Source organism: Mytilus edulis, chromosome 4 (assembly GCF_963676685.1).
Source record: "Mytilus edulis chromosome 4, xbMytEdul2.2, whole genome shotgun sequence".
Classification (NCBI taxonomy): domain Eukaryota; kingdom Metazoa; phylum Mollusca; class Bivalvia; order Mytilida; family Mytilidae; genus Mytilus; species Mytilus edulis.
Window position 1 is genome coordinate 29,129,026 of NC_092347.1, and position 19,179 is coordinate 29,148,204.

General features: G+C 30.7%; 1 protein-coding gene across 1 annotated transcript in view; it reads left to right on the forward strand.

Annotated features, from left to right (window-relative positions):
• LOC139519361 (treslin-like) overlaps positions 1-18,236 on the forward strand; it is a 32,994-nt gene extending 14,758 nt beyond the window's left edge. Inside the window, exons 12-18 of the mRNA XM_071311370.1 lie at positions 834-916; positions 2,405-2,626; positions 11,446-11,539; positions 12,522-12,555; positions 13,022-13,132; positions 14,057-14,206; positions 15,179-18,236. Coding sequence (XP_071167471.1) covers positions 834-916; positions 2,405-2,626; positions 11,446-11,539; positions 12,522-12,555; positions 13,022-13,132; positions 14,057-14,206; positions 15,179-17,196 — 2,712 coding nt within the window. The 3' untranslated portion in view covers positions 17,197-18,236. The remainder of the gene's footprint in view (positions 1-833; positions 917-2,404; positions 2,627-11,445; positions 11,540-12,521; positions 12,556-13,021; positions 13,133-14,056; positions 14,207-15,178) is intronic.
• Positions 18,237-19,179: the final 943 nt, after the last annotated feature.

Below are 19,179 nucleotides of genomic sequence, written 5' to 3' on the forward strand. Positions count from 1 at the left end.
ATTGCAATAATTTCTGAATTTACAGTATATTATCTACATGTATATTTTTGCAAGAATTTTTAATATACAAAATAACCAGACATTCAAATTTAATAGGCATTTTATTACAAACTGAAAGTAAGTTTTAATTATGTGTCACTTTTGAGTATTAGTTCATTAATTTTGGTCTACCTTTTTTGTCTGTATGTCCAACTATTACAAAATTTTGTCAATGTGAAATGTCCTATAGTTAACACAGAAATTGGATGATATCGAGTGTAGTTGTGCTCCACACTTGCGTGTTGTCTTGTATGGCACAATTATAGTTTCACCATACCAAATTTTGTAATTCCTGATTCATTCACAGCATGATAGTCAACAATGTGTGGTTTGTGGATTGGTTTGTATATTATCAAGGATTTGTATAGTATACATGTGCACTTAAAAAATCAATTAGTTTCAAGACTTGCCTAAAAATATTCCAGTAAGAACCTTGATCCTTTGAGTTCAAATTACTTTAACAAGAGCACCATGTGTTTCCTTTGGCTATCTATTATTTGTATGAGAAACATCTTATACATGTCTTATTTAAAGATTTTATTATACACATACTATGAATATTGAATAGAAAACAAAAAGTTAAATTGTTTTTGTTGTCATCTGAAATTGTTTGGTGTATCATTTTTTTTCATTTTTTTATAAGGATTTTTCTTTTTCACATAAGCGAGTCTATTAAAGTATTCAGGTCCATTTGTCTGTTTATTTTGTAGATAGTAACATTGCTAAGAACCATTAGTTTGTTTATTTTTTAGATAGTAACATTGCTAAGAACCATTTGTCTGTTTATTTTGTAGATAGTAACATTGCTAAGAACCATTAGTTTTATAACAGAACCAAAGTTGCTGTCAGAGTTTATGAAAAATAGTTTGGTGGAAAAGTAAGTCATATATATTCAGGTAAATTTTATGTTCAGCACTCTGAACTCAAGATATTGAATGCAGGTTATCATTAATGGCTCAGAAACTCAATAACAAGGTTTATAAAAATGTTCTCCTTTTTAACCGGATTTTTGTGACAAAAGTGTCGGTTATTGATTTGGGGATGTACGGCGGGCAGTCGGGCGGGCGGGCGGCAATCAAATGTAGTCTGTGCATTAACTCATGAACCTTTCAACCAAAGCTTTTAAAATTTTAATATGTTGTTACTGACAACTAAATGAAGGTCTAGTTCAATAATGGTGATTTTGACTTTTACCGTTCAGGAGTTAGGGTTCTTGAAAGATTGAAAAATGAAGTTTCCAGTCGTGTCCGTGCATTTTTGCATGAACTGTTCTACCAAAGCTTCCCAAATTTTAATATGTTGTTACTGATGACAAAATGGAGGTCAAGTTTAATAATGACGATTTTGACTTTTACCGTTCAGGAGTTATGGTTCTTGAAAGATTGAAAAATGGTGTTTCCAGTCGTGTCCGTGCATTTTCTCATGAACCATTCAACCAAAGCTTTTGAAATTTTTATATGTTGTTACTGATGGCAAAATAGAGGTCAAGATCAATAATGACGATTTTGACTTTTACCGTTCAGGAGTTATGGTTCTTGAAAGATTGTAAAATGGCGTTTCCCTCACGTTGTTGCATTTACTCATGAACCATTCAATCTAAGCTTTTCAAATTTTAATATGTTGATACTGATGACAAATTGGAGGTCAAATTTGATATTGACGATTTTCACTTTCACCATTCATCAGTAATGGTTCTTGTGATATTTCCAAGACACAAATAAATATTAATAAATCCGGTTTGCTGTCGTTGTGACGGCCTCTTGTTTTCAGTTTGAAATCTTGCTTTTTAAAAACTACTGCTTATTAATTGTTGTACTTTTGTGTGAAGAACCTAAAGAAGGAAAATATTTCATTAACCATTAGAATTCTGTTTTTGACATTCTTATAAAACAAGTTTGAAATATAAGATGTGTTTTAAAAAATACTTGATTAAATAAAAAAGAGTATAAGAAAACATAGTAACCTTGTATTTACAAATGTATGATGATTGGGTTTAAATTGCATTCAACTATTTTGACCAATATGGCAATAGTCTTAACATCAATCAACAGTAAGATTATACTGCTAAAAATCACTGTTTGTAATTAAATGATGGTTTAAAGTGATAAGATACTGTGGATCATTATTATTTGTTTGATAACAATTTTAGTGCGTTTCATTGGAACAATAAATTTAAAGGCAATTTCGACAAATTAATATACAAGTTTAGTTGCCATGTACAAAGACTATTGACAAAACTATGAATTTCAAAAAGCCATGAAAATGCAAGTTTTCCGCAATCCAGGAAAAAATGAATGTATCCACAGTAATTTGCTAAACTGGCATTTCATAGGAATAGATAAATATACAGTTTCAATTTTTTTAGTTTTATTCACAACTTACCCCAGATGTTGGGTAGTATTTATGATGAGTTGATGCAGCCTTATCCTGCTGAGCTGGAGTCCATACTGTCACCTGATCAGAGTGCTGGAGACTCATCAGTATTCAACCAATCATTACAGAGCTGTGGAGGAGATGTGAGCCTGTCACAACCACCGTCAAATGTATCAGATGTACTCATTGATAGAGCTGAAAGAAAAAGTAGCAGGTAGGAATTTTTATTTTTTTTATTTTGGATGGACATTATGATAAAAGGTCTTTGACAATCAACTTTTACAAAGGTTGCAGTTATAATTTACAAATTGAGTAATGAAATAATTCAGTAATTGCCTAATTAAACAACCTTTTTCAGACAGCATTCCATAATAGATACATTCCTTATCTTCAGGATAACTAAACTTAAGAAGCTAATTACATATTAAAACAGAAGATTAATTTAGCATCTGCTGGTGCAAATGCTATTGAACTGTTTGAGGAATTGTTTCTCATTTTTCAAACTTAGGAACTTAGTCATTTTTATACGCCCATCAAAATTTTGACGGATGTATTATGGTATACAAATGTCCAGAGTCCGTCTGTCTATCTGTCCGGCGTAAACATGTCGCACAGTAACTTGAGAACGACTTATCCAAATTTCATGAAACTTAATATAGTTTCTTATGATGGTCAAATGATCTTTATACTTTTTGGTGAAAATAAGATTAAAACTGTTGAGTTATGGCACTTGCAACTAAAACAGGGGTCTGTTTTTTTCACATGTCGCACCGTATCTCAAAAACGATTTTTGATTATTGCTTAAAACTTTACACACTTCTTAGTTATATTAAGCTTAAGATCTGTATACTTTTTTGGTGATGATTCAAAATTTCATTTTTGAGTTATTGAGTATTTTGTAAAAAAGGGGGAGTTTTTTTTTAACATGTCGCGCCGTATTCCAAAAAACGAATTTATGATTATTGCTTAAAACTTTACACACTTCTTTGTTACATTAATCTTAAGATCTGTATACTTTTTGGTGATGATTCAAAATTTTATTTTTGAGTTATTGAGTATTTTGTAAAAAAGGGGGAGTTTTTTTTACATGTTGCGCCATATCTCAATAACAATTTATGATTTTTGCTTCAAATTTACACACTGCTTTGTTATATTAATCTGAAGATCTGTATACTTTTTGGTTTTGGTTCAAAATTTTATTCTAGTGATATTTATTTTTTTGTAAAAAAAAAGAGGGGGGTTTCACATGTGTCGCTGTATCTCAAAAACAATATATAGTTATTGCTTAAAACTTTCTCAGAAACTATTTATGATTATTGCATAAAACTTCCACACAAGACGACGGACGTATCATGCGCTCATAGCACAGCTGTTTCTTCAAGTATTTAATAATAATGTTCAGTTTAAAGCATTCATTACAACTGGACCATTTGAAACTATCAAATAATAAGCCTGGTACCTTTGATAACTATTGACTCTTAAGCATGCACAATTGGTCAAAACCACATAATAAGATAGCCTCTAAAATTATTTTTTTCATCCATCCATGAAAACTGGAACCATTGAAAAAAAATAGAATATCCAATATATTTCTATTGAGATGAAGATCTCTTTTGTGTATGGTCAATATTAAGTTTTCATGATTACTGTGAAAGTACTTTTATTCGTGGGGTACCAATTTTCGTGGTTTTTGTGGATGACTTTATCCACGAATTTAAGTGTCCAACGAAATAAAACAACCATTGTCACAATGAAGACATGGAAAGATCCCCATGAAGGTTTGACTACTGATATGGTCTAGAGAATATATTGCATAACCTCGAATCAGAGAATACTTTAATAGCAGTCACAGAACATAACTTTTGATCTTTTAATTCTCATAAAATTATTTTTTTCCGATGAAAGTCAGATTTCCGATATTGATATGTTAGTATGATAAAGTGTTCATTTTATATCCTCATAATTCTCGTACATATGAGAAATAGTAGTTTAATGCTGGGCTTGATTTTGATAAGAATTATTTGACAATTCAAGATACGTTTATAGCATTTGTTTATGATACTGATTTATTTAGGTGACATGTTTATGGCCTAATTAACACCTTTGATGGTCCTTAATCTGATGATCACTTTATCTTGGGTTAATTAGTGTTTTCACTACGATTAACACGGGTCAATGTTTTCTTTGCAATTTCCTTCAATCCAGACTATTTGTAACCTTCGTTCATAAGGCTTTAATTAATTTTTTTTTAGAAAACTGAAATCCACGAATTTAAAAACCCACGAACATATAAAACTTGCTTAAACCACGAAAATTAATATCCACGAATTAAAGTACTTTCACAGTATGTCCATTGGACTATACTACAAATAAAAGTTTAACTAGATTTGGCATATATAATGATTGTGAGATGGACAAATCCATGTGAAAGGGTTTAACTGACATTGATCAATGTTAAGTTTTCACATGCTTAGAAAAGTACTGTGGCTTTCTGTTGTATGTCATTTGAGTCATGCTATTCTGGATGTAAGGGAAATCCTCAAAGAGTGATTCACATGTACTGTACATTATTGAATTATATTGATGAAGCATTATATTTTCAATAAAGATTATCAACAAAATTTGCTTACCTTGTTGTGTATATAAAAATATCCCCTCGAGACAGTTAAATTATCAAATTTAATACACAATGATTGCTGAGCATTGTAAATATTTAAAATTTAACCGTTGAAAGTGGATGAATATCGTATTACACGAGATTTGGTGGTGGAATCTGTTTCTTTTAGGATTTTTAGACAATATTTAGACAATTATAATCCTTCTTTTGAAATGATCTGCAAAAAGATGTATTCTTTCTTTGTGATGTCACCAGACATGGTCACTTTTTTTTAAAAGTCACAATATGAAGTTCAGAGGAAAGGAAGAAAATTTGAGGTCATAATCGAATTTTGATCAGTGAAGAACTGAGATCAAATGAACCACACATTGATTAAATAAACTAATCAACAGGTCAGGAAAGGGATAAATTGTGTATTTAAAGAATAAGAGAAAAAAAATATCCTACCTCTTGTTAGGAAAACTATGCAAATAAATTCTAAAAAGTTTATTATCTTAATGACAGTTAAAGTGTGATTTTGACATGACAAATTTACTGTGTGTAATGCAGTAGCAGTGACCTCAATGTAGTTTCCTTATATGTGTAAAGGGTCTCCTTAAATGTCTATTTTTGACATGGTTGTTTTACTTCTGGCTATTCGAAATAGAAGCTGATCAGATGTTAAATCACAATTTTTTTAAAAAGTTAGGTCTTCAATCATTTTTCTATCTCTCAAAATTGTGATTTTTTTTCTCTCACAAAAACTTACTTTTTACCCCTTTTTGACATCAAGTATCAATTTGAAATAGCATATTTTACCTTTGCTTAAATATTTGAAATAGCATATTTTACCTTTGCTTAAATTTGTTAAATCTAAACATAAAAGATGTTTATTAAAATTTTGAAATTTTTCAACAAAAAGGTAGTTGTTATATCACACTTATATGATTTTGATAATACAAGTGACAATAATTTGATAATAAGGTTTTCTCACTAAACGATGATAATTTATTTTATTAGGGTCTCTAATAAGATGGTCCTTGAAATCTTTATTTACAACATCTTATAACTGCCATTGCTGAGTCAACTGACATTGATGATAGCTATAAATTTTTTCTGCTTCCTGGTTGTCCATTTCGATAACAAGATACATGACATTTGGTCATAAAGTTTATTGTTTTTATAAAATGTTTGAACCATGCATTCTTGCAATGTTTACAATGAACATGTAGGGGAACATTTATTGAACTAAATTTACAGGTTAAGTTTTGCCTGGAGGAATTACAATAACTAAAAAGTGTTTATTTTTTTCATTTTGACATATCATTGTCATCATATAAGTACTTTGAGTTAAAGGGTATATGACTTAGCATGTAGTTTATTGCGTGTGAAACTTATTTCTGCAAGATAATATAAAAAAAAAATTAGGAAACAATTCAATTGAGAAAACTAAAGACGTAATTAAGACAAAACAGTTTACGAAAAACAAATATGAAAGACATGAACCAATAACAACCACTGAACTACAAACTCATGGCCATTGTGGTCAGGAATTTTATAGACCTTATAAGTAGTGTTGTCAAATCGTACACTTTTGCCTAACCGGTTATTCGGATAATCGTTCGACCGATTAACCGGTTAACCGGTAATTTAAGTTGGAATTTTAAAGCATTATCAATAGAACCCTACAGTCACATAGATATAAGATGTGGTATGAGTGTCAATTTGACAACCTTTCATCAAAGTCATAAAAACGCTTTTAGAATTGAAGTTTTTCCTTTAGCATTATAAGGCTTGTCTGTGAGGATTCCTGACGAAGTTTGACTTTTAATAATCAAATACACCGTATCAACTGTAGCGTTTGTACCAACTTCAGATTAAAAAAAATCCCAAAAAAAAATCTTAATCTCGTAGAATTTCTCTTGTTGTCTCCGAAAATTATGGGGTGTGTTTCAATTTGAAATGATTAATTATAAAAAAAAAAGATGTGGTATGATTGCCAATGAGACAATTCTTCACAAGAGACCAAAATGACACAGAAATTAACAACTATAGGTCATTGTACATGCTGTACGACCTGTTTCTTCACTGTGTTTGCTTTTTTCTTTAAGCATGTTACTCGTACTTTCACGTAAACATTGAGTACATTCACATTGGTTTGCATTTCACAATTTTTGAATTTAAAGTAAGAGTAACCCTTGCACTACGGAGGTTGCACATTTAAATGTGCAACCTCCGTAGTGCAAGGATTAGTCTTACTTTAAATTTAAATGTGCAACCTCCGTAGTGCAACGGTTAGTCTTACTTTAAATTCAGTTTACGCAATATTAGATCGAAAACGAAATAATGAAGTAATTAGTAAAATTAAATCTCATTACTGATTTTAAGTTACTGTTAAAAAAACATGTTTACTAATTATGTTTCTTCGAGATCCTGCCTCGAACTCTAATTAATTTTATGTTTTTAGGATTAACAATAGCAATCAATATACTGGACAATTGATCTGTCAAACTAATTACCACGACGACAATTGTTAAATAAAACATAACTATTTTTAAATGATTTGATTTTCAACAGGATCTATCGAAATAGAAAAAAGTCTGGTTAACCGGTTAGCGTTTTTGGTATTCGGTATTTGGTCGTTCGACCGATTAACCGGTTAACCGTTGACAACACTACTTATAAGAAATATTTGCCAAATAAGGGTTTGACCCAAATTTCAGGGTTCACTGATCAGGTTAATGTTTTGGTGTAAGTTAGGTCAAAGACTAAAGTTCACCTGACCTTTATCTCATTTTATGGATCAGTGAGCAAGGTTAAACATAGGTGATTAGGTCTGTTTCTCAACTACTATTAACAGTAGGTCAACTATGTTTGGTGTATGGAATGATTGTAATGACTACATGTTAGTCTGGCAGGTTTCATCTGACCTTGACCCCATTTTTATGGTTCTTTGGACTTTGGTAAATGTTCAGTTTTTGTCTGTTTTTCAAGTACTTTAAACAATAGGTCAGCTATATATGGACAATAGGTCAACTTTATTTCATGCATGGAATGATTATGAGATGTACATGTCTGTCTGGTATCATTTGACCTTGACCCCATTTGTATGGTCAATGGTCAATGTTTAATTTTAATTTATTTGTCTGTTTTTCAAATACTTATAACAAAAGGTCAGCTTTATATGGAATTTGGAATAATTGTTAGGTCTGTATGTCTGTCTTGCAAGAATGATCTAACCTTGACCCCACTTTTATGGTTCATTGTTCAGTGTAATGTTTTTTGTGTTTTGGTCTCACTCTGTTTTTCAATAAGCATACACAATAGGTCAACTATATATGGTTTATACAAAAATTGTATGGTACATATATGTCTGTCTGACACGATTTATCTGATCTTTTAAGCTCATCTGACCTCGTCATCCATTAACTTTTACAAAAATCTTGGGCCAAATTTAACCAATCTTGTCCACGATCATCATTGGGGTATCTAGGTTAAATAAATTGTGTCCAATGACCCTGCCAACCAACCAAGATGGCCCCATGTCTAAAAATAGAACAAAAGGGTAAAATGCAGTTTTTTGCTTATATAAAATTGAGAATGGAAATGGGGAATGTGTCAAAGAGACAACAACCCGACCATAGAGAAGACAACAGCAGAAGGTCACCAACTAAAAGTAAAGCATTTATAGCAAATCTTGCTGGATGAACTTGTTTCTTAGGTAAAGATCTGTCTGTCCTTATATTTTCAGACAAATCAGACAACCCCTTGTAGGGTTGCTGCCCCTGAATTGGTAATTTTAAGGAAATTTTGCAGTTTTTGGTTATCTTGAATATTATTATAGATAGAGATAAACTGTAAACAGCAATAATGTTCAGCAAAGTAAGATCTACAAATAAGTCAACATGACCAAAATGACCAAAATGGTCAGTTGACCCCTTAAGGAGTTATTGTCCTTTATAGTAAATTGTCAACAAATTTTTGTAATCTTACAAAAATCTTCTCTGAAACTATTGAGACAAATTTAACCAAACTTGGTCACAATCATTATTAGTGTGTCCAATGAGCCTGCCTGCCAATGGACATGGCTTACATGTCTAAAAAATGGACATAGGAGTAAAATGCAGTTTTTGGATTATATCTCGAAACAAAGCAAAAGTATAACGGTTGCATTATTTCATGCATCAATTGTAAATGAAAATATTATGTGAGCGACTCTTGTAGTCATAGATCTTTGAAAATGTTGAAATCTTTTAGTAAAACCTTTTATATCTTTAAGAAATTCAACAAAAAATCAATTGTCAGTAAAGTCGTTAAGATAAATAGACTAAAATATTATAATTGTTTTATTCAAACATTAACCTAGAATGGTTATAAATAATGTAAAGAATTTTAAGTTTATTCTTATGCTTACACAACAATTGTTCGCTCTTCTTTTAAAATAGCAATAGCATATGTCAACTTATTTGGCACTAATTATTATTTCAATCCTTTTAAGATTACTGCACAAGCTTCACATAAAGGTACACAACAACCATTCATACATGCAGTTAACACTTTTTGTGTTATACCACAATTAATTTCTAAGACCTTGACACAGGGTGTAAGGAACCAAATGTGATAGAAGGCAATGGCAGCAAATTCACATCCCCATTCCATGGCTATACAGATTCCACAACAGGTAGTCATGATCACATAACAGACTTTCTTCCACAATTCAAAACACTTGTTAGATATTTTCCACACACAATCTAAACTGTGTACACCATCAGGTTCTGCCATAACATCATGGAAATCTACCTGAGGAAATAGAACTATTCAAATCAGTCTTCTCCATAAAAAATTATTACTGCAAATATTTTTCAAACTTACGTGTGGAGGTTGTAATTTATTTATTAGTTGTAATTTCCTTAAACTACCTGACTATATGATGTGGGTTTATGGGTTTTGCTTATTATTGAAGGCTGTATGGTTATCTAATGTTGCTTACATCCATGTCATTTGGTGAATTGTTGTCTCATTGGCAATGATAACAATAACACTAAATATTTATCCAAGGACCTCATAATTGAAAAGAAATAAACCAAAAATTGTTGAAAAACAAAAACTGAAATGTGGTATTTTGATAGATGCAGGCAAATTATTTCACAAGGATGGTCTAGAAAACATAAAGATGTCTTGAACAATAAATTTTTGGTTAGGTACAATGTAATTAAAGTTTCATTGAACAACATTTTAAAGGTGTATCAAATATATCTTTGTAATTTAATTTTGGATGTTAAATGTCTTCTGATTGGCTGACGTAGTTTGGTTTATTAGCTCATAGACACAATTTTGTCATGTGACCGTGACGTCATCAAGGTTTTTTCATGGTTTATTCCAGCTTAAAAAATCTCAAAAATAAAAGTTTTGAAAAGTATAGCAGAGATGGTTTGGGAATAAATCATTATAATGTGCATTTCTTCATTCAAGAAAATTAAAAAAAAAAATATAATAAAAGAGATGTTTCCTACCTTGATATGATTATTGATTCCATTTGGGTCTCTGTCCACCAGATCCATAGTCGCTGACATCGTCACTCAAACTTTTGCTTTTGCAATTGATTGCTAAACATTTACTGATCACAGCTTTATATTTATTTATTTTTTGCTTTGGTTGCAATAACCAATTTTAGATTGAACAATATGCTCATAAAATGATTTAAGTATTGTTGTCTTTACCAAGTGTTTACTTTATGTACCTGTTAAATGCACATTAGAAAGATAAAGTTGTAAATCTTCCAATGCATTTTTTTCAGGTAAAATTTTAGCATTAATCTTTGAAAGTTGAGTTTATTATCCGTTTATAACCGACTTTTAGGATAATGTAAAACAAAATCTTCTTCTTATTTGATTTAAAAAAAAAATTCAAAAAGCTCCATAATATTATCATGACCATATGTAAAAGAAAAGTCATTTCTGAAAATTTATAATTAAAGCTAAGGTTAAAGACACTTAATCATCCATTAAAGTTCCATCTTATTCATGAGTGCCAGTCTTCAGATACTGATATTATTTTGTGATACAGGAGTTACCTAACTTTTTATTTTTTCTTGATTACTGTGGATTCATTATTATTCGTTGGATACCAATTATCGTTTTGGTTTTGTGGGTACAGGTGAACCACGAATTCAAATGTTCAATGAATAACATATTTTCAATATGCTTTGAATACAGAGAATGGCAAAACCACGAAAATAAATAATCCACAGTAACTTAGTGTTAACTGTCTCTAAAATTTGAACAGTTTCTTTAATTTGAACAGTCTCTTTAATTTGAACAGTTACACATACAGTTGACAAAAAATTATGAATTTACAGTACTATAAAAAACATTCGAAATTTAGTAACATTATGAGATGTATGTTAATGAAATTGTAAATAAGATGTTACTTCATAGGTCCAGAAAGCTTATACACCATCCAAGTCTTGCTGATTTTGGACCTAAAAGACAGATAGTTGTAGCTACTAAATCAGGAAAGGAGAAAGATCAGGTAGTGTTTAAACTGTTTATTACACATACTGATATTCCAAGTACATTAACCTTTATACAATGAAAACGAGAAAACTGGACTATTTGTAGTTATTCTCTTTATAAGTTTCTTTCATCTCATGGCAGATCAACATATTCCTTGATCAAAATATCTAGTATTCTTGAAGAGTATAGAGGTGTATACATTTTACTGCAATTCTACAGTACAGATTTTTTTTGTAAGGCCAATCTTTTGACATATCTTATTACACTGTGTATGAATATGTCTTGAAAGCCGAGATAACAGTGATAGAACACGTTTTGCTAATGTGTTGGAAAGTCTTTTTTGCTCTCTACTGTTATTTCACATTTGAATTAGTAGTGCTTGATACTTATAGGCCAGTCCCATAATTCATAGTGGTAACTGGATTGCTGTGATAAAGCCTTTTTGTGTTGAGGTCCCCAAAGGCATCCATCAACCAAGTAATCTTAAATGAGCATAACAGTGTTGTCATATATCTTTGTGTATAAAGACCATATTTCATAGATGCAATAATGTAGTCAATAATAAGTTCAATGATTCTAGCTGCCAATGACATTCATCAACTGAAACACAATAAATCAATGTTTTCCCATAGTGTAAGACATTATAATCTGGTGCTTTTTGAAAAAGTCATAACACACATAAAATCTACTGGTAGAATGTCACAAGCATGCAATGGCTTTGTTTTATCAAGTTTTGCATTAATTAAGAATTTTCCTTGTCAAGTCCTGTAAAAAGTTGTTACTGTAAGCCCTAACTTTAAAAGCACACAATAAGTATGATGCCATCTGCAGAGGGGAAACAGCCGATCCTGTCATTAGTACCAACGAAATCTTGTAAAGAAAAATATCACCACCAAAAGAGATTTACTGAATAACTGTGGGTGTACTATAGAAACTTTTATGGATATGACACCTGATTTTGCTTTTGTACAGATTTATATTTTGATTTATATTTTCAGAAAACAAGCACAAAGCACAAAAGGAAAGAAAAAGGTGAGGAAAAATCAAGAATGATCATTACTGGGATTAATTTAAGATTTGGTTTTTGGAGAAAATATATTAAAGTTATTGTGGAGTTCTATCCTTAATCATCAATTTACTGTTCATTTATTTTATTTTTTGCAACTGACTGAATATATGTGTCAAGTTTTAAGTTACATTTTTGACTGATCTATTTGCAACAGAATATTTACCATCAGAATGAAAAAGAACTAATTAGCAATAGTCCTATGAATTTTCCAAATAAAGCACAGAAAGAGAATACATATTGTAAAGTTTCACAAAATTTGTGGAAAGATAACTCTGGTGTTTGCAGAAAAATAGCTTATTATGTACATGTTTTCCTATAAATTTTCAAAACAAACCTGAAAAAATGGTAAATGTTTAAAATACATATTTTAAGTAAAAAATTTGAGCCGATTATTTGTAAAAAGTATTTATATTTTAAAATTGTTTACAGATAGAGAGAAGAGGAAGTTAGAGAGAAGACAGTCAGTTGCTGTCATGGAAACAGTGAAGAACTCAGCAAAGAAGAGGAATAAAGCTTCTCATATTTTGAAAAGTCCTAAATGTAGGTGTACGGTTATTCTTTGTCATTCTAAGAATGTTTCTAGTCGGATAGCTAAATTATGCTGGTCCTATGTATCAATGAAAATTGTGTATCGTCTGCTTCTTACAAAAGGAAATTACATTTATACAATCAAGATAAAGAATAAATGAAATACAATACCACCATGTGACTTAATAATTTACAGACATATACAATATTAGGTCAATGTCAGGAAAATATATGAACTTTTTGTATGAGGCTGAGAAACTGGGGAAGGGCGAGGTTCTACTGAGCCCTTTCCCAGTTTTGCGCCGAGTACAAAAAAGTTGATATTTTTATGACATTGACCTAATATTGTTTTCATGCTGCAACTTGATTTAAAAAAATATAGCTTTTTAAATCGTAACACAAATTTCAAATTCATTTTCATCCCTTTGAACCCCTGACTCTGGAGAAAGTGCCCCATGATGAAATTGACATTGCACAAAATAAAGCTGTGTTACTAAATTAAGAAATAAACACAACTAGTTGCTTAAAAATATTAATGGCTCTAAAAACAATCATTTATGATTGCTATTCTGGGCATTAGATCAATTTCGAAACCTGGCTTTCTCTGTGTTCCTCGACTCTTAATGAATATTTTCAAACTTAGCTATTGTTTTGTTTACATACACCAGTGATTTCATTCTGATGGGAGGTAACTAATGTATCAATCAAATTCCCAAAAGGTGAATAATAGGTATATATCATCAAATATTGTCAATATTTAGGACTTTTCATTATTATTTGCATTTAAATGAAAACTAATTCAATTATTTCATGTCATATGGTAATGTATTACTAGTAGAGTTCTTTATTATATATTTAAAGGTATTTAAGCATAAACTATAATACATGTTAAAAAATGTAACCCCAAATCAGCAAACATTTATGTGTATTTTACAGATATGAAATCATCTAATAGGAAACTTGTGTCTGAAACACCATCTCATAAACAAAAAGGTCAAAATATGTGGAAAAGGTTGGAAAAGGAGCGTAGAAGGACCCAGAGTGTGATTGATATAAAGGTTGTCGCTGAATCTCCTGTCAAATTAGGTAAATACAATATAAATCTACAATACAACATTAGTTAAGTTGATATAGTTCAAGGCTTTTCATTTTATCCACTTATAGATCTTAAAAGTAAAAAAAAAACTTCTTCCTTTTCTGTTTATTATATAATGAATTTGATATTTGCTTTAATATATACTTTCCTCCTTTAAATTCTTTATCAAAGCATACATAGATTTATGCAAACTGTGTTGTAACTCTCTCTTGAGAGAGAGCTTAGTCACTCAGGGCTAGAAAGATTTGTACAAGTCAGTTGATGCATTTTTACACAAGACTCAGACTTAAAATGTAAAATTCTTTTCAGTTGCTCTTGAAATTTTTTTCAATTTTATGATTTTTAGAAAATTTACTCAATATATTTTTGTCCTACCTCTGACTGTTAGCTGTTTCATTTTAAAAAACACTTGTCACAATATCAGCAAAAAAAAAAGCAAAACTCTCTTCTTTGAACTAAAATGCAAAGTCATCATCATTTGTCACACATTTGTCACACCTTTAAAACATACAAGTTTTACAGGGATTGCTCTAATTTTAATCATAAAAAACACATTTTCAAGAAATTTGTTGAATTGCAAGAGCAAAAACAATTTTTTTTTGTCAGCTCACTGCATAACCATTTATACAAATATCATAAACCATTTAGTATTTATCAGCAAAGTATTTCAGACATATTTTGTGAATATAGATGTTGAATTTGATTGAAAATTTAGATAATTTTGACCTTGTTGAAGAAAACCTACAGGACATCTTTACACTTTATAATGATATCATAACAAAAGTAATTTGATATTGATATGGAAGGATATATAATTAGAGAAATTAAAAACAGCCGATTGTTACATTGTTCGTGTTGATGTTTTGATAAAGTGTTAAAAAAAGCAAACAAATGTGTAAATCACAGCTGTTTTATTTAAGCTATATTCTTTTATCTGATTTCAAAAGATTTCCTTTTTTCAGATGTTGTGGAAAAACAAAGTCCATCTGAGAAAAAACAAGCCACACGAAGATCCTTTTACTCTGCAGGACCTGTAAATAGATCTCGTAGCTTAACAAACAGCCTTGAACTTGCTGACAGAATTGCTGGCAGGACTAGCAACTTTGTAAAAAAAGCAAAAAGACAAAGTTTGTTTAACTTGAAGTCACCAGACAGAAACTCTTCATTTTTATTATCTCAGCTGATGAGTAGTCCAGGTTCAGTGAGAAAAACTCCTGGCAAAAAATTATCATTGAGCAAAGCATTGCAATCACCATGCCAGAATACTCGCTCAAAAACACCTAGTAAGGCTTTGTCGTCTCAAAAATCTCTCTTTAAAGATAAAAGTCCAAAGAGATCAATAAAGAAGTTGTCATTTACACCTGTGAAGATGTCATCTCAAGAAGTACTAATACCAGATTCACCATGTCTAAATACAAGGTCACACACTCCAATTAAAGGTCAGAGAGTCACTGGAACACCTTCACGATCACTAACAACGAATACCTTACTCATGTCACCAAGTCAGAATACAAGGTCAAAAATTACGTCCACACCTACTAGACATAGTGTTAAAGCTAAACTTTTCATGAAAAGTCCAGAAAATAGAACAGGAAGTAAAACTCCAGTAAAATTTGCAGCACTAGGTGAACCACATAGAGGAAAAAGAGCTCTGAATTTAAATGATGATGAGCTTGAGATAAATAATGCTACTGTGGTCTTGACCAATCAGAATTTAGTAGCCACAGAAAAATCATCAGCTTATCAGATTGAGACTAAAACTGAGAAAGAAATTAATATTCAACCTCAGACAGAGAAAACACCATCACCAACAAAAAGAATGGTTGTAAAAACACCTAGCTCAATTGATAGTTGGCCACGTAAGAAAAAATGGACAAAAATTAAATATACTGAAAGTCCTAAACTTAAAATAGATGAACAAGACATTGTGGAAGAAAATGGTTCTTCGAAAAGTTCTCAGTCAAATGGTAGTAGTTCTGGTGATGATGAGGTAGGAATAAGGATCAACGATAAACTAGATACTGATGATAGACTACAGCTGGATTTAAATAATGAGAAATCTGAAGACTTCATGTTTTGTAAGCCTAGAACTTCTTCTAAAAGAAGCTTAGCAGTTTCCCCTGAAGGTAAAACTTATGATTCTCCAGCTAAGCGAAGATGTTTCTCTCCATTAAAGAACAACATAAAAAAACTAGACATAAATTCTGGCACTCTTAATGATGGGGAGAAAATACTACTGAAAACATTTGGAAAGAGAAATTTAAGTATATCACCTGAAAAGTCTTTATCTTCACCAAATAAAAGGCAGAGAATTTCTTTAAAGTCAATTGAATCACCAAAACAGGGGTTTTCCCTTCATTCACAGCTACTTTCAAAGAACTTCTCCAACACATCTGACGTTTTATCTAGTCAGGGCTTCGACACAAATCTTCTCAGTTCACAAGGTAGTGTGAAGTCACAAGACTTTCTTTCTCTAACAAGTAATGATTCGATGGACTATTTCTCAGCTTCAAATGATGAAGTCTTCCTATCACCAACAAGAAGGTCAAGAAATTTAGCCTCCTCACAAAGTCAGGAAACTGAAAGTGCAAAATTGACAGATTTATCAAATATATCATTTGTAAGAACAGATTCACCTGTATTTGGTTCTTCAAAAAAGAAAAAGCTTGAGAAAAGACTAAAAAGTCTTGAAATAGTTGGTGATCAAGATGTGGAAGATGGTATAAAAACTATTAAAAGTCCTTGTTCAAAAGTGCTGCAGTCAGAAGATGGGAGTTCTAAAATTTCACCATCTGCCAGGAAATACTCACCAAGTGTATCAGCAAAAAGTCTTTGTCACTTAATTAGCTCCCCTATCTTGAACTCTCCTGCTACAAGAGAAGGAAAAGAAGATGGTAGTCCTAAAATAGATCAAGACAGTTTAAACATTAGAAGACAAAAAATGTCAGGACGAATAAGAAGATCATTAATGCAGAACTAAATTATTTTACACAATACAGTAGTTGATTCCTTTATTATGATAAAAGGTTATTTTTCTTTTAAAACCACATAAATTAGAAAATTTAAAACGTGTCTGATTTTTATAAAAATTTTGTTTCTTAGTCAACTCAGAAACTGTTTTAAATATCAGAAAATGGTTTACTGGTTTGCATTCAAGTAAATTTGGCATTGAAGTAGACGGTTATATTTCAATAAATTTATAATTTTGGCTGCTAATAGCTATTAGTTTTAACAAATCTTAATTTTTCATTTTTTCTCATTCAGCTTTTATGAAATGTTCTAATAGGAAATTTGTTTGCATACTTTTTAGGTAATAGTAATCTTATTTGCATAATACCTTTGAAAACAGCAATGCCACTAGATTGTATTCCAAATCAAACCCTCTTGTTTCTAATGATTTTCACTTTTGCTACTTTTATTTATTTATGTGTAACATGGATAAGATACATTTACTTTATTAGGGTGTATAATTTGTATACAAAACCAAAGTTTGTTGGTTTTCGTCTCGCCTTCGATAGTACATGTACCAGTATACAAGACATATATTTGAATCCAGTGATGGTAACAGCAAAAAATGGGTTTCTGTAAAACTTTATTTTCAGAAGAAAATATATTTTTGTGCTCAAAATTATTTCATGCTTGTTAATCATAAATGTTAGGCCAAACAGAAATTAATTGAATTTCTGAAAACATAATAGGTCAAATCAATTTTATCAAATCAAATAATTATGACAACAAAAGTCCATAAATAAAATTTATTTTGAAATATTTTAATCATTGAAGTCAGTGAAGCAACAGAAACATTTAATGTCTTTGCCTAACAAAACATACTTGTTCAGTGACAAGTATTAAACTTAATAAAGACAGATTGTTCAATGGATTTGACATGAATTTGTAACTAATAATGATTATGTACATGTGGTTGTAATTAATAGTAATTATGTATATTATTTATCTAATTTTTATCATGTATCAAGACTTAAGATCAATCTAATATTTATCAAATAAACTTAATTACAACTGGTCTAGTTTTTTTCATGCCTTTTGTCACAAAATTTGAAATATAGGGATAACATTCCAGCAGGATTGGCAATGGCGCTATTACTATATGTATAAAGCTTTATATCTTAAAAGGTAGCAAATCTGGATGCTTTATTTGCAAATACAATAAGCTACAAGGTTTTCATATGTCAATTGTCCTCAATCTCATTTTCATGGTTCAGTAATTGCTTGAAAAGAAGAAAAAAATGTCATGTGAAACACTCACTTATTATGAAAAAATCAAATAACTTTATTCAGTATTTGGCTTTCTTTCATGGTCTACATGTTTGTTAGACAGGGTTTACCTGATCTGGAACTCATTTTATGAATTAGTGATCGAGGTTAAGTTTATATGGTCAAGTCTGTATCTCAGATACTATAAGCAAAAGGTAAACAGTATTTGATGAATGGAAAGATTGTTAGGTGTACATTTCTGACTGGTGAGTTCAATCTGACCTTTACCTTATTTTCATGGTTCAGTGGACAATGTTTAGTTTTTGTGTTTTTGTCTGTTTCTTAGATAATACTGGTATAAGCAATTGGGCCTCTATATTTGGTGTATGGAATGATTGAAAGGTGTTCATGTAGATCTGTCTGGTATTGTTCATATAACCTTGACCTCATTTACATGAATCATTAATAAAGTTAAGTTTAAGTGATACTTGTAGTAAAACCTTTGTATTGCAAACTTTCAACATTTATTCTATCATATATAAAACAGGAAAGACATTTCAGTGTGTGCACTCTTGTTCTGAAGAATGTGTCCTTTTATTACAAGTTTGCAGTTAATACTAGTAGCGGTTTTTAACATTCATCTTAATCAAGAACGGGTACTAAGTATAAAAATAAGGAAATACGGTATAATTACCAAAAGGACAAGTTTCCACTGAAGACCAAGAGACAGCAGATCTCAACTGTGTCA